The 15,842-nt window shown below is 34.0% G+C and overlaps 1 protein-coding gene across 1 annotated transcript in view; it reads right to left on the bottom strand.

Moving 5' to 3' along the window:
• LOC144450139 (uncharacterized) overlaps window positions 1–15,842 on the bottom strand; it is a 110,647-nt gene that overhangs the window by 42,367 nt on the left and 52,438 nt on the right. Inside the window, 9 exon segments of the mRNA XM_078140706.1 lie at window positions 340–459; window positions 5,177–5,302; window positions 6,455–6,577; window positions 8,689–8,814; window positions 9,440–9,691; window positions 10,379–10,504; window positions 10,929–11,054; window positions 12,768–12,839; window positions 13,276–13,398. Coding sequence (XP_077996832.1) covers window positions 340–459; window positions 5,177–5,302; window positions 6,455–6,577; window positions 8,689–8,814; window positions 9,440–9,691; window positions 10,379–10,504; window positions 10,929–11,054; window positions 12,768–12,839; window positions 13,276–13,398 — 1,194 coding nt within the window.

The following is a 15,842-nucleotide window of genomic DNA, read 5'->3' as shown; positions in this document are numbered from 1 at the left end:
CTAGTTATGGGCTTTGCCTAGTTATGGGCTTTGCCTAGTTATGGGCTTTGCCTAGTTATGGGCTTTGCCTAGTTATGGGCTTTGCCTAGTTATGGGCTTTGCCTAGCTATGGGCTTTGCCTAGCTATGGGCTTTGCCTAGCTATGGGCTTTGCCTAGCTATGGGCTTTGCCTAGTTATGGACTTTGCCTAGCTATGGGCTTTGCCTAGTTATGGGCTTTGCCTAGTTATGGGCTTTGCCTAGTTATGGGCTTTGCCTAGCTATGGGCTTTGCCTAGTTATGGACTTTGCCTCGTTATGGGCTTTGCCTAGCTATGTAATGAATAAGAGTCAGGACTTACATTCACAGTAAAATCCATTTCCATTTGATTTATCTCCACATTCACATTTATAAGCCCCTGGTGTATTTTCACAGGTTGCCAATGGATGACAGTTATGTTCTCCATTACACTCATTAATATCTAAAAAAATAGACAAAAATTATTACAAAATATTTTAACAACAATTCAAATTATAATTATTGCCGCCTTATATATAAATAATTCTGTCCAATAAAGTTGCATCATACCAAAGTTCAGAGTATCAGGGAATTACTACTGTTTTGTAAATATACTTAATACCTCTCTCTTTGTCTCTTGTCATATATTACAAATCAGTTTCTCAAGTCATTTTCTAGTTGAGACATACAATACTGACCTACACAAATCACCACTAATGTTGATCTTATACCCTTAATATGTCCTTTTTCAGGACTAATAAATAAATATTAAATAAATAATTAAACAAATAAATAAATAAATAAATAAATAAATAAATAAATAAATAAATAAATTAAAAAGTTTTCTTGGTTCATATTCTCGACTGAATTTTGACATACACACTTGCCATTATTGTGTAGCCTGTAGCCTTCAATACATAAACATTGAATACAAAATGTACTAACCTACACACTCTCCATTATTGTGTAGCCTGTAGCCTTCAATACATAAACATTGAATACAAAATGTACTAACCTACACACTTGCCATTATTGTGTAGCCTGTAGCCTTCAATACATAAACATTGAATACAAAATGTACTAACCTACACACTTGCCATTATTGTGTAGCCTGTAGCCTTCAATACATAAACATTGAATACAAAATGTACTAACCTACACACTTGCCATTATTGTGTAGCCTGTAGCCTTCAATACATAAACATTGAATACAAAATGTACTAACCTACACACTTGCCATTATTGTGTAGCCTGTAGCCTTCAATACATAAACATTGAATACAAAATGTACTAACCTACACACTTGCCATTATTGTGTAGCCTGTAGCCTTCAATACATAAACATTGAATACAAAATGTACTAACCTACACACTCGCCATTATTGTGTAGCCTGTAGCCTTCAATACATAAACATTGAATACAAAATGTACTAACCTACACACTTGCCATTATTGTGTAGCCTGTAGCCTTCAATACATAAACATTGAATACAAAATGTACTAACCTACACACTCGCCATTATTGTGTAGCCTGTAGCCTTCAATACATAAACATTGAATACAAAATGTACTAACCTACACACTCGCCATTATTGTGTAGCTTGTAGCCTTCAATACATAAACATTGAATACAAAATGTACTAACCTACACACTCGCCATTATTGTGTAGCCTGTAGCCTTCAATACATAAACATTGAATACAAAATGTACTAACCTACACACTTGCCATTATTGTGTAGCTTGTAGCCTTCAATACATAAACATTGAATACAAAATGTACTAACCTACACACTCGCCATTATTGTGTAGCTTGTAGCCTTCAATACATAAACATTGAATACAAAATGTACTAACCTACACACTCGCCATTATTGTTTAGCCTGTAGCCTTCAATACATAAACATTGAATACAAAATGTACTAACCTACACACTCGCCATTATTGTGTAGCCTGTAGCCTTCAATACATAAACATTGAATACAAAATGTACTAACCTACACACTCGCCATTATTGTGTAGCCTGTAGCCTTCAATACATAAACATTGAATACAAAATGTACTAACCTACACACTCGCCATTATTGTGTAGCCTGTAGCCTTCAATACATAAACATTGAATACAAAATGTACTAACCTACACACTCGCCATTATTGTGTAGCCTGTAGCCTTCAATACATAAACATTGAATACAAAATGTACTAACCTACACACTCTCCATTATTGTTTAGCCTGTAGCCTTCAATACATAAACATTCAAATAATCCTAGTGTATTGGTACACACTTCTTCTGTAGTACAGTCATGCAGGCTTTCTATACATTCATTGATATCTAGGGGTTGAAACATAATTTTTGGATATTAACATTAAAAATGTTTCATTTTAGCAAAAAAACAACATTAAAACTGTAGTAAACATGTCACAAATTCAAAGAAATTCATAAAATGGTCAGGAGGTTAAAGTATAAAGTGAAATATAGACTGGTATATATAGTCAGGAGGTTAAAGTATAAAGTGAAATATAGACTGGTATATATAGTTAGGAGGTTAAAGTATAAAGTGAAATATAGACTAGTATATATAGTCAGGAGGTTAAAGTATAAAGTGAAATATAGACTGGTATATATAGTTAGGAGGTTAAAGTATAAAGTGAAATATAGACTGGTATATATAGTCAGGAGGTTAAAGTATAAAGTGAAATATAGACTGGTATATATAGTCAGGAGGTTAGAGTATAAAGTGAAATATGGACTGGTATATATAGTCAGGAGGTTAAAGTATAAAGTGAAATATAGACTGGTATATATAGTCAGGAGGTTAAAGTATAAAGTGAAATATAGACTGGTATATATAGTTAGGAGGTTAAAGTATAAAGTGAAATATAGACTGGTATATATAGTTAGGAGGTTAAAGTATAAAGTGAAATATAGACTGGTATATATAGTCAGGAGGTTAAAGTATAAAGTGAAATATAGACTAGTATATATAGTCAGGAGGTTAAAGTATAAAGTGAAATATAGACTGGTATATATAGTCAGGAGGTTAAAGTATAAAGTGAAATATAGACTGGTATATATAGTCAGGAGGTTAAAGTATAAAGTGAAATATAGACTGGTATATATAGTTAGGAGGTTAAAGTATAAAGTGAAATATAGACTGGTATATATAGTTAGGAGGTTAAAGTATAAAGTGAAATATAGACTGGTATATATAGTCAGGAGGTTAAAGTATAAAGTGAAATATAGACTGGTATATATAGTCAGGAGGTTAAAGTATAATGTGAAATATAGACTGGAATATATAGTCAGGAGGTTAAAGTATAAAGTGAAATATAGACTGGTATATATAGTCAGGAGGTTAAAGTATAAAGTGAAATATAGACTGGTATATATAGTCAGGAGGTTAAAGTATAAAGTGAAATATAGACTGGTATATATAGTTAGGAGGTTAAAGTATAAAGTGAAATATAGACTGGTATATATAGTCAGGAGGTTAAAGTATAATGTGAAATATAGACTGGTATATATAGTCAGGAGGTTAAAGTATAATGTGAAATATAGACTGGTATATATAGTCAGGAGGTTAAAGTATAAAGTGAAATATAGACTAGTATATATAGTCAGGAGGTTAAAGTATAAAGTGAAATATAGACTAGTATATATAGTCAAGAGGTTAAAGTATAAAGTGAAATATAGACTAGTATATATAGTCAGGAGGTTAAAGTATAAAGTGAAATATAGACTGGTATATATAGTCAGGAGGTTAAAGTATAAAGTGAAATATAGACTGGTATATATAGTTAGGAGGTTAAAGTATAAAGTGAAATATAGACTGGTATATATAGTTAGGAGGTTAAAGTATAAAGTGAAATATAGACTGGTATATATAGTCAGGAGGTTAAAGTATAATGTGAAATATAGACTGGTATATATAGTCAGGAGGTTAAAGTATAATGTGAAATATAGACTGGTATATATAGTCAGGAGGTTAAAGTATAAAGTGAAATATAGACTGGAATATATAGTCAGGAGGTTAAAGTATAAAGTGAAATATAGACTGGTATATATAGTCAGGAGGTTAAAGTATAAAGTGAAATATAGACTGGTATATATAGTCAGGAGGTTAAAGTATAAAGTGAAATATAGACTGGTATATATAGTCAGGAGGTTAAAGTATAAAGTGAAATATAGACTGGTATATATAGTCAGGAGGTTAAAGTATAAAGTGAAATATAGACTGGAATATATAGTCAGGAGGTTAAAGTATAAAGTGAAATATAGACTGGTATATATAGTCAGGAGGTTAAAGTATAAAGTGAAATATAGACTGGTATATATAGTTAGGAGGTTAAAGTATAAAGTGAAATATAGACTGGTATATATAGTTAGGAGGTTAAAGTATAAAGTGAAATATAGACTGGTATATATAGTCAGGAGGTTAAAGTATAATGTGAAATATAGACTGGTATATATAGTCAGGAGGTTAAAGTATAATGTGAAATATAGACTGGTATATATAGTCAGGAGGTTAAAGTATAAAGTGAAATATAGACTGGTATATATAGTCAGGAGGTTAAAGTATAAAGTGAAATATAGACTGGTATATATAGTCAGGAGGTTAAAGTATAAAGTGAAATATAGACTGGTATATATAGTCAGGAGGTTAAAGTATAAAGTGAAATATAGACTGGTATATATAGTTAGGAGGTTAAAGTATAAAGTGAAATATAGACTAGTATATATAGTCAGGAGGTTAAAGTATAATGTGAAATATAGACTAGTATATATAGTCAGGAGGTTAAAGTATAAAGTGAAATATAGACTGGTATATATAGTCAGGAGGTTAAAGTATAAAGTGAAATATAGACTGGTATATATAGTTAGGAGGTTAAAGTATAAAGTGAAATATAGACTGGTATATATAGTCAGGAGGTTAAAGTATAAAGTGAAATATAGACTGGTATATATAGTTAGGAGGTTAAAGTATAAAGTGAAATATAGACTGGTATATATAGTCAGGAGGTTAAAGTATAAAGTGAAATATAGACTGGTATATATAGTCAGGAGGTTAAAGTATGAAGTGAAATAGAGACTGGTATATATTGTCAGTGGCTACCTGGTAATAGCTTCACAGCACCCCCATAGTTGGAGACAATAGGGTGGTTTATCAGTATAATACTCACCTTGACAGAAAAATCCATTGCTCCTATAACCAGGTATACAAATACAGACATAGCCACCGTCTTCATTTTCACAATATGAATTGACTGGACACTCATGAAGATCATCACTTTCACATTCATCTTTATCTGTATAGCAGTAAATTGCCAATAAATCAGATACAACTCCTTTGCATTGCATAATTTTATGGAGAGTTTACATCATTTTCCTGAACCAATTTGTACACAAGTTATGTTATCAATTTTTATGTGGTGAATTTTTGTGTACACTTGATTGATACAATGTGATGATGATATCATTATATACTGTGTGATATATTACAATGTAATGATGATATATCATTATATATTGTGTGATATACTACAATGTGATGACGATATATCATTCTATACTGTGTGATATATTACAATGTGATAACGATATATCATTATATATTGTGTGATATATTACAATGTGATAACAATATATCATTCTATACTGTGTGATATATTACAATGTAATGACGATATATCATTCTATACTGTGTGATATATTACAATGTAATGACGATATATCATTCTATACTGTGTGATATATTACAATGTGATAACGATATATCATTATATATTGTGATATACTACAATGTGATGAGGATATATCATTCTATACTGTGTGATATACTACAATGTGATGACGATATATCATTCTATACTGTGTGATATATTACAATGTGATAACGATATATCATTATATATTGTGTGATATACTACAATGTGATGACGATATATCATTCTATACTGTGTGATATATTACAATGTGATAACGATATATCATTCTATACTGTGATATTTTACAATGTGATAACAAATATATCATTATATACTGTGTGATATATAACAATGTGATAACGATATATCATTCTATACTGTGTGATATATTACAATGTGATAACGATATATCATTCTATACTGTGTGATATTTTACAATGTGATAACGATATATCATGCTATACTGTGTGATATATTACAATGTGATAATGATATATCATTCTATACTGTGTGATATTTTACAATGTGATAACAAATATATCATTATATACTGTGTGATATATTAGAATGTGATAACGATATATCATTCTATACTGTGTGATATTTTACAATGTGATAACGATATATCATGCTATACTGTGTGATATATTACAATGTGATAATGATATATCATTCTATACTGTGTGATATTTTACAATGTGATAACGATATATCATTATATACTGTGTGATATATGTCATACATTAAACTCACCACTGCATACTGTTCCATCACCTTCGTAACCATCTTTACAAGCACATTCATATCCACCATAAGAGGTGCGACGACAATAGGCGTTTATGTGACACTGTATTCCAACGGCACAGTTTGCATTAGCTGAGATTAATATGAGGTGTAAACAATAAGTGAGTGGAGACAATGCTATATACACAACATGTATTACACAATAATTGAGTGGAGACAATGCTATATACACAACATGTATTACACAATAAGTGAGTGGAGACAATGCTATATACACAAAATGTATTACACAATAAGTGAGTGGAGACAATGCTATATACACAAAATGTATTACACAATAATTGAGTGGAGACAATGCTATATACACAACATGTATTACACAATAAGTGAGTGGAGACAATGCTATATACACAAAATGTATTACACAATAAGTGAGTGGAGACAATGCTATATACACAACATGTATTACACAATAAGTGAGTGGAGACAATGCTATATACACAAAATGTATTACACAATAAGTGAGTGGAGACAATGCTATATACACAAAATGTATTACACAATAAGTGAGTGGAGACAATGCTATATACATAAAATGTATTACACAATAAGTGAGTGGAGACAATGCTATATACACAAAATGTATTACACAATAAGTGAGTGGAGACAATGCTATATACATAAAATGTATTACACAATAAGTGAGTGGAGACAATGCTATATACATAAAATGTATTACACAATAAGTGAGTGGAGACAATGCTATATACACAAAATGTATTACACAATAAGTGAGTGGAGACAATGCTATATACACAAAATGTATTACACAATAAGTGATTGGAGACAATGCTATATACACAACATGTATTACACAATAAGTGAGTGGAGACAATGCTATATACACAACATGTATTACACAATAAGTGAGTGGAGACAATGCTATATACACAAAATGTATTACACAATAAGTGATTGGAGACAATGCTATATACACAACATGTATTACACAATAAGTGAGTGGAGACAATGCTATATACACAACATGTATTACACAATAAGTGAGTGGAGACAATGCTATATACACAAAATGTATTACACAATAAGTGATTGGAGACAATGCTATATACACAACATGTATTACACAATAAGTGAGTGGAGACAATGCTATATACACAAAATGTATTACACAATAAGTGAGTGGAGACAATGCTATATACATAAAATGTATTACACAATAAGTGAGTGGAGACAATGCTATATACACAAAATGTATTACACAATAAGTGAGTGGAGACAATGCTATATACACAACATGTATTACACAATAAGTGAGTGGAGACAATGCTATATACACAACATGTATTACACAATAAGTGAGTGGAGACAATGCTATATACACAAAATGTATTACACAATAAGTGAGTGGAGACAATGCTATGTACACAAAATGTATTACACAATAAGTGAGTGGAGACAATGCTATATACACAAAATGTATTACACAATAAGTGAGTGGAGACAATGCTATATACACAAAATGTATTACACAATAAGTGATTGGAGACAATGCTATATACACAACATGTATTACACAATAAGTGAGTGGAGACAATGCTATATACACAAAATGTATTACACAATAAGTGAGTGGAGACAATGCTATATACACAAAATGTATTACACAATAAGTGAGTGGAGACAATGCTATATACACAAAATGTATTACACAATAAGTGAGTGGAGACAATGCTATATACACAACATGTATTACACAATAAGTGAGTGGAGACAATGCTATATACACAAAATGTATTACACAATAAGTGAGTGGAGACAATGCTATATACACAACATGTATTACACAATAAGTGAGTGGAGACAATGCTATATACACAAAATGTATTACACAATAATTCCTCAGTCATTGTACCAGTTGCATTCTGTCTTGGAAGTTGACTCTAAAAGAATGTCTGTCTCTGTCTGTCTGTTTGTCTGTCTGTCTGTCTTGGAAGTTGACTCTAAAAGAATGTCTGTCTCTGTCTGTCTGTGTGTCTGTCTGTCTGTCTTGGAAGTTGACTCTAAAAGAATGTCTGTCTCTGTCTGTCTGTTTGTCTGTCTGTCTGTCTTCGAAGTTGACTCTAAAAGAATGGCTGCCTCTGTCTGTCTGTTTGTCTGTCTGTCTGTCTTGGAAGTTGACTCTAAAAGAATGTTTAAAGTGGAATATCAAACTTGAAACTTACGTTCACATGTTAATCCATCCCCAGTGAATCCAGCTTTGCATATACACTCAAAGCTTCCATCGTTATTGAAACACTCGGCATCCTGGTCACATGGATTAGCATAGCCATCTGTACATTCATTAATATCTGTAACATATAGTGTAGTATGGTAATAAAATCACATGGATTAGTATATCCATCTGTACATTTGGTAATGTCTGTAACATATAGTGTAGTATGGTAATAAAATCACATGGATTAGTATATCCATCTCTGTTAATGTTTGTAACACCATAGTGTAATATTGTGACAAATGAAATGTAAGATGGTGTATGAGCACACAATATTTTTAGTAATATTAGTCAGTCAGTATGGGATAAGAATTAATTACTGTGGGATAGAGGGGTGGGAGCAATTGATAGAGGGGTGGGATAGAGGGGTGGGAGCAATCGATAGAGGGGTGGGAGGATTTGATAGAGGGGTGGGAGGATTTGATAGAGGGGTGTGAGCAATTGATAGAGGGGCGGGAGCAATTGATAGAGGGGTGGGAGCAATTGATAGAGGGGTGGGAGCAACTGATAGTCAAAACTAGTTTGTAGGGATTCCATTAAGAATTCATTACTGTGGGATAGAGGGGTGGGAGCAATTGATAGAGGGGTGGGAGCAATTGATAGAGGGGTGGGAGCAATTGATAGAGGGGTGGGAGCAATTGTAGGGATTCCATCAGAGGAAAACACAATACCCTGATAATGAAGATTACTGAAGTACATACCATTGCATTCCTTTCCATTGCCAGAATACCCTTCATCACAAATAAAAGCATACGATCCATCATAGTTTTGACAATGGGCATTGATATCATGCATCGCTGTGATTTCAGGGTCAGCACATTCATCTTTGTCAATGCATTCCATACCATTGCCAATATAACCAAGTTCACACTGACACACAAAGGATCCAACTATATTTACACACAGTGAGTTGGCAGGACAGACAACCGGACCTAGCAGGCACTCGTTTATATCTAGAAAAGATAACATGCAGTAAATGGTTTCTTAAGTGTTTGTTTTCATGGTAGCAAAAGGAACTATTACAAGGCCTTTGAAAATACAATAACCACTTTTGAGATTAGGAGGTTGTGATGTCATTGTTTCCCATAATGAACTCTAGAGGGCGGGCTAAAGTGATTTAGTAAGACAGACCATCTCACCTCATTTACATCTAAACACATAAGATTACAGGGCTTTTGAAAATAGTTCATAAATTAGAGGGCAGGCTAAAGTTAATAAGCAGGATAAAAATGACTTCACCTACTAAACACTCTAGAAAACATCATTATGTTTCCTTAGCATTTGTTTCCATAGAAGCAAAAACAATTGAAATGGTATGATTGCAATGGAAAGTCTATTATTAAATCACTCATAAAAATAATTACTATTGTATTATTTTAAAGAAATATCATTACTGAATAAATCAATGTAAATCATACAGAGGAAGAGTATCATTATGTTTTAAATTGTCATATGCTATTTGCTAGGTCTTATCTCTTGACAGTTGTCACAACAGATATAGTTGTGTTACCATGGTAACAGGATCATACATGTATTGTAGCGGAGTGTTATTCCTTCTCTGTATGTATTTGAATGGAAGCAAAGTCAAATGATGCTAGGAGTTTTAATAATCTAATAAGCACGATTAATGTTAATCTTACCTGTGCAGAAATAGCCATCGCCTAGGTAACCGTCAGGACACTCACAGAAGAACCCAGGATATGTGTCATGGCAGACAGCAACTGAAGCACAGTTCTCATGCTTTCCTTCCTTGCATCCCTGTCCCACTATAAACAATACAGTTTATTAAGTACATTTATCAAAGACAATGTGAGACTAAATGTATTATGTAGGTACATCATTCTAGCTTATCGTGAAGTACTCATTTACATAATTAAATAAATATATATGACAGTGGAACTGAGCTTTCAACTTTAAGACACAAGTTAACACTGCTATCACAACATGCTGGTATAAGCTATTGAATGGATGCTGGTTCATTTATACTCACAGTAGGGTGATGTTTCTCATGACAGTCTACCTTATTCATACTCACAGTAGGGTGATGTCGTGAAGCAATCTCCTGTTAAACAATCTTTATGAATGAAAATAATATATATGGAACAAATAATATAACAATTTTCAATTGTTTTGTCTTCTTGACGTTTGAACTATGACCCAGGTATTGCATAATATAAATTACACACTTACTTGTACAGTATTCCCCATTGCCGTCGTATCCATCCCAGCATCTACAATAGTATCCACCTTCAACATTAATACAGTCAGCAAATTCATGACATTCAACATCCAAATCTTCAGTACATTCATCAATATCTATGAAAATAAAATAAAATCCATTAGTCCTATGAAATTGTAATTATTTAAGACAAAAACCAGAAATAAAATAAAATCCATTAGTCCTATGAAATTGTAATTATTTAAGACAAAAACCAGAAATAAAATAAAATCCATTAGTCCTATGAAATTGTAATAATTTAAGACAAAAACCAGAAATAAAATAAAATCCATTAGTCCTATGAAATTGTAATTATTTAAGACAAGAACCAGAAATCAAAGATATCATAGAGAAGATCAAAGATTGAAATGAAATGGAGATGGGCAGGACAGGTCACTTAGTGAGAAATCAAGACAACAGGTGGACCAAAAGACTCACAGAATGGAGATGGGCAGGACAGGTCACTTAGTGAGAAATCAAGACAACAGGTGGACCAAAAGATTAACAGAATGGAGATGGGCAGGACAGGTCACTTAGTGAGAAATCAAGACAACAGGTGGACCAAAAGATTAACAGAATGGAGATGGGCAGGTCACTTAGTGAGAAATCAAGACAACAGGTGGACCAAAAGACTCACCTATCAAGACAACAAGGTGGATACAAAAGACTCACCTATCAAGACAACAGGTGGACCAAAAGATTAACAGAATGGAGATGGGCAGGACAGGTCACTTAGTGAGAAATCAAGACAACAGGTGGACCAAAAGATTAACAGAATGGAGATGGGCAGGTCACTTAGTGAGAAATCAAGACAACAGGTGGACCAAAAGACTCACAGAATGGAGATGGGCAGGACAGCTCACTTAGTGAGAAATCAAGACAACAGGTGGACCAAAAGATTAACAGAATGGAGATGGGCAGGACAGGTCACTTAGTGAGATATCAAGACAACAGGTGGACCAAAAGACTCACAGAATGGAGATGGGCAGGACAGGTCATTTAGCGAGAAATCAAGACAACAGGTGGACCAAAAGACTCACAGAATGGAGATGGGCAGGACAGGTCATTTAGCGAGAAATCAAGACAACAGGTGGACCAAAAGACTCACAGAATGGAGATGGACAGGACAGGTCACTTAGCGAGAAATCAAGACAACAGGTGGACCAAAAGACTCACAGAATGGAGATGGGCAGGACAGGTCACTTAGTGAGAAATCAAGACAACAGGTGGACCAAAAGATTAACAGAATGGAGATGGGCAGGACAGGTCACTTAGTGAGAAATCGAGACAACAGGTGGACCAAAAGACTCACAGAATGGAGATGGGCAGGACAGGTCACTTAGTGAGAAATCAAGACAACAGGTGGACCAAAAGACTCACAGAATGGAGATGGGCAGGACAGGTCATTTAGCGAGAAATCAAGACAACAGGTGGACCAAAAGACTCACAGAATGGAGATGGGCAGGACAGGTCATTTAGCGAGAAATCAAGACAACAGGTGGACCAAAAGACTCATAGAATGGCAACCAAGAACAGGAAGAAGAAGTAGAAAAAGACAAGAAAGGAGATTGAGAGACCACATACATGAATACGGCAACATGAGTAGAAAGGCAAGAGACAGTCAAGAATGGAAATTGTTGGAGGAGGGCTTCACCCAACATTGGATGAGCATATCCTCAACTAACTAACTAACTAACTATTGTAATAACTTAATATGGATATAACGTTTACCTATGCAGTGATATGGACATAGCCTCAACTAACTAACTAACTAACTATTGTAATAACTTAATATGGATTATAAAGTTTACCTATGCAGTGATATGGAGCTTTCTTGGATATTCTGTACCCCTCACCACAAAATGTCTCAGCTGGTGACATTTCTGAAGAAAGAAAGAAAATACAGAGAAATGACATTACACATGAAGGATAAGAAGCTGTTTGAAAATATTACTATTTTTTGGTAATATTATTTCAAAATGTGGAAATACAATAATAAATCAAACATTTCCATTTTGAAATCTGGAAACTTACATATATTATTAATCGTTTAATAAATATGACACAAAGATGAAAATACTGAAATGTTATTCATTAATACAATAATTAGAATGTCTAATCTGAAAATTACGAAAGTTTAACATTTCTTTTTATATTGACGGTGAATCGATGAATTCTCATGTTTATTTTATCAAACAATAAAGACTATTTTCATTATTTTTTCAAACAAATTGCCATAATTTTACATCATTACATTTGATATCAGAAATATTATGATTTCAGTAACCATTGGTTTATAGGATCTAACTAACCACTTACTTTCACACATCTGTCCATTGCCTGAGTAGCCATCCACACATCTGCATTGGTAGCTTCCATCTGTGTTTAAACAGGTGGCCATGAAGTGACATGCATAGTTGATAGTGTTACATTCATCGATATCTGTAACAGTAAAACACAGGTAAGCCAAATAAGATACACAAAGGATTTTGATGATAAAGGCCAGCAGAACAGGAAGAACTAGTTTGAGATGATGACTGGTTCTAGAATGAACTGGGTTGAGAAACAGTTACCATCTAGATCTGGGAAGTAATAAACTTGCAAACTATACATCTCGGTCTTTTGAGATATTCCTTGGAATGAGAATGAGAATCCAACAATGTCATGTGGCTTTCAGAATTGGGGCATTAATTGTTGCTGAGGGGTTACAGACATCTAGTAGTGCCCTCATAGCCAGGCATTAAGTGTATAACAGCGTACATTATGGGATACATAAAAGTTATACCAAATACATTATTTACACACATGCTGACAACAGAAGTGCAACTGATAGACTATTATTGAAGAGAGTGTGTTAAAGTATGTACTAGGTATCACATCTACAGGAGACTGTGTTAAAGTACGTACTAGGTGTCACATCTACAGGAGACTGTGTTAAAGTATGTACTAGGTGTCACATCTACAGGAGACTGTGTTAAAGTATGTACTAGGTGTCACATCTACAGGAGACTGTGTTAAAGTATGTACTAGGTGTCACATCTACAGGAGACTGTGTTAAAGTATGTACTAGATGTCACATCTACAGGAGACTGTGTTAAAGTATGTACTAGGTGTCACATCTACAGGAGAAGACAACTAAAAACCAGGATTGAGAAACATTGCAAATCTGTGAGAGACAGAACTGTAGTTTACTTTAGTTTAGTTTATTTCAGTAAAACAACAAGATAGACAGTACAGATATACAAATAGCAAGTGGTACAAATGTAGCATCAGCTTTAGATGAACACTCATGCAGCTACAATCATATCATTGACTGGGGAACTCTATTTCCACTATTGATACATCCCAACATGATTTCCTGAGGAAGATCTGGGAGGCTATATCAAACACTACAATCCTAGGATCAACAGAGACGGTGGTATCAAACTACCTAACATCAACAATTGGTTGATCATACCGCCATCTAGTGGCCAGCTGTAACAATGGAATTTGTCATTCTGATGAGAACACTGCCACCTAGTGGTCAGCTGTAACTATGAAATTTGTCATTCTAATGAAAATACCGCCACCTAGTGGTCAGCTGTATCTATGGAATTTGTCATTCTGATGAGGATTGTCAACCAAGACAGATGAAAAGTACAATACTAAATTTTGAATTGCTTGTGTGTTATAACCTTTAATCTGTAAATAATTTGATCTAGCAAGCTGTTGGAACATTTTGATTGAAAAGAATGTGTAAAAGTATATACTAAGTGATTTTCATATCAGTGCAAATACCAAGAATATATTACAAATTATGACAACACTGCCACCTAGTGGTCAGCTGTAACTACCAGGCAGTAAAAATCAAAAACATCACAAGTGAACCTTCAGCTCTCAAATACGGGGTGCCTCAAGGGTCCGTCCTCGGTCCCCTTTTATTCACAATTTATACAGCACCACTCGGTAATCTGATTCGTCGCCATAACTTAAAGTTTCATCAGTATGCTGATGATAGTGAGCTATACCTTGCGTTCTCCCATCAAGATTCACCAACTGCTATTCACAGTATGGAGTCCTGCATCCATGATATCAAGGCATGGATGACACTTAATAAATTACAGCTCAACGACAGCAAAACTGAAGTTCTTGATATTCGCTCAAAATTCAATCAGCTCCCAGATCCTGTTTGTTCCGTCAATATTGGTTCTGCGTCTATCACACCAGTTACAACAGCACGAAATTTGGGTGTACTCTTTGACAATATCCACATGTATAACCTGTACATCAAGAATACCTGTAAATCAATGTACTGTCATCTCCGCCGCATTGGATCTATACGTCAATACGTCTCAAGTGCGGATTGCTGTACTTTAATTCATGCTGTTGTATCCACTAAACTTGATTACTGTAATTCTTTACTGTATGGTCTCCCTGAATCAGTCACAAACCAACTTCAGCGCACACAAAACACAGCTGCAAGAATCATCACCCGGTCAAAGAAATATGAACACATAACTCCTACTCTCATCAAACTCCATTGGTTACCAGTTCGTTCTAGAATAGACTACAAGATCTTACTCCTGACTTACAAGGCAATTCATGGTCTTACACCAGAGTACATTTCCGACCTTATACAAGTATACATACCAGCTCGCACCTTACGCTCAAAGGACAAAAACCTTCTTACGACAACAAGTTACAAGCAAATCAACTACGGTGGACGTTCTTTCGCTTATGCTGCTCCAAAGCTTTGGAATTCACTGCCAACTGACATTAAACTTGCACCAACTATTGATTGTTTCAAAAGAAAACTGAAGACACATTTGTTTTGTAAAGCCTACGGTGTGGATTAACCATCCAGCGCCCCTGAACAGAACTTTGCCTGGATTCTGGCGCTCTACAAA

The sequence above is a fragment of the Glandiceps talaboti genome, chromosome 19 (genome assembly GCF_964340395.1).
Source record: "Glandiceps talaboti chromosome 19, keGlaTala1.1, whole genome shotgun sequence".
In the NCBI taxonomy this organism is placed as follows: Eukaryota; Metazoa; Hemichordata; class Enteropneusta; family Spengelidae; genus Glandiceps; species Glandiceps talaboti.
Note: the sequence above shows the minus strand (reverse complement) of the source record. Positions and strands in the feature narration are given on the sequence as shown.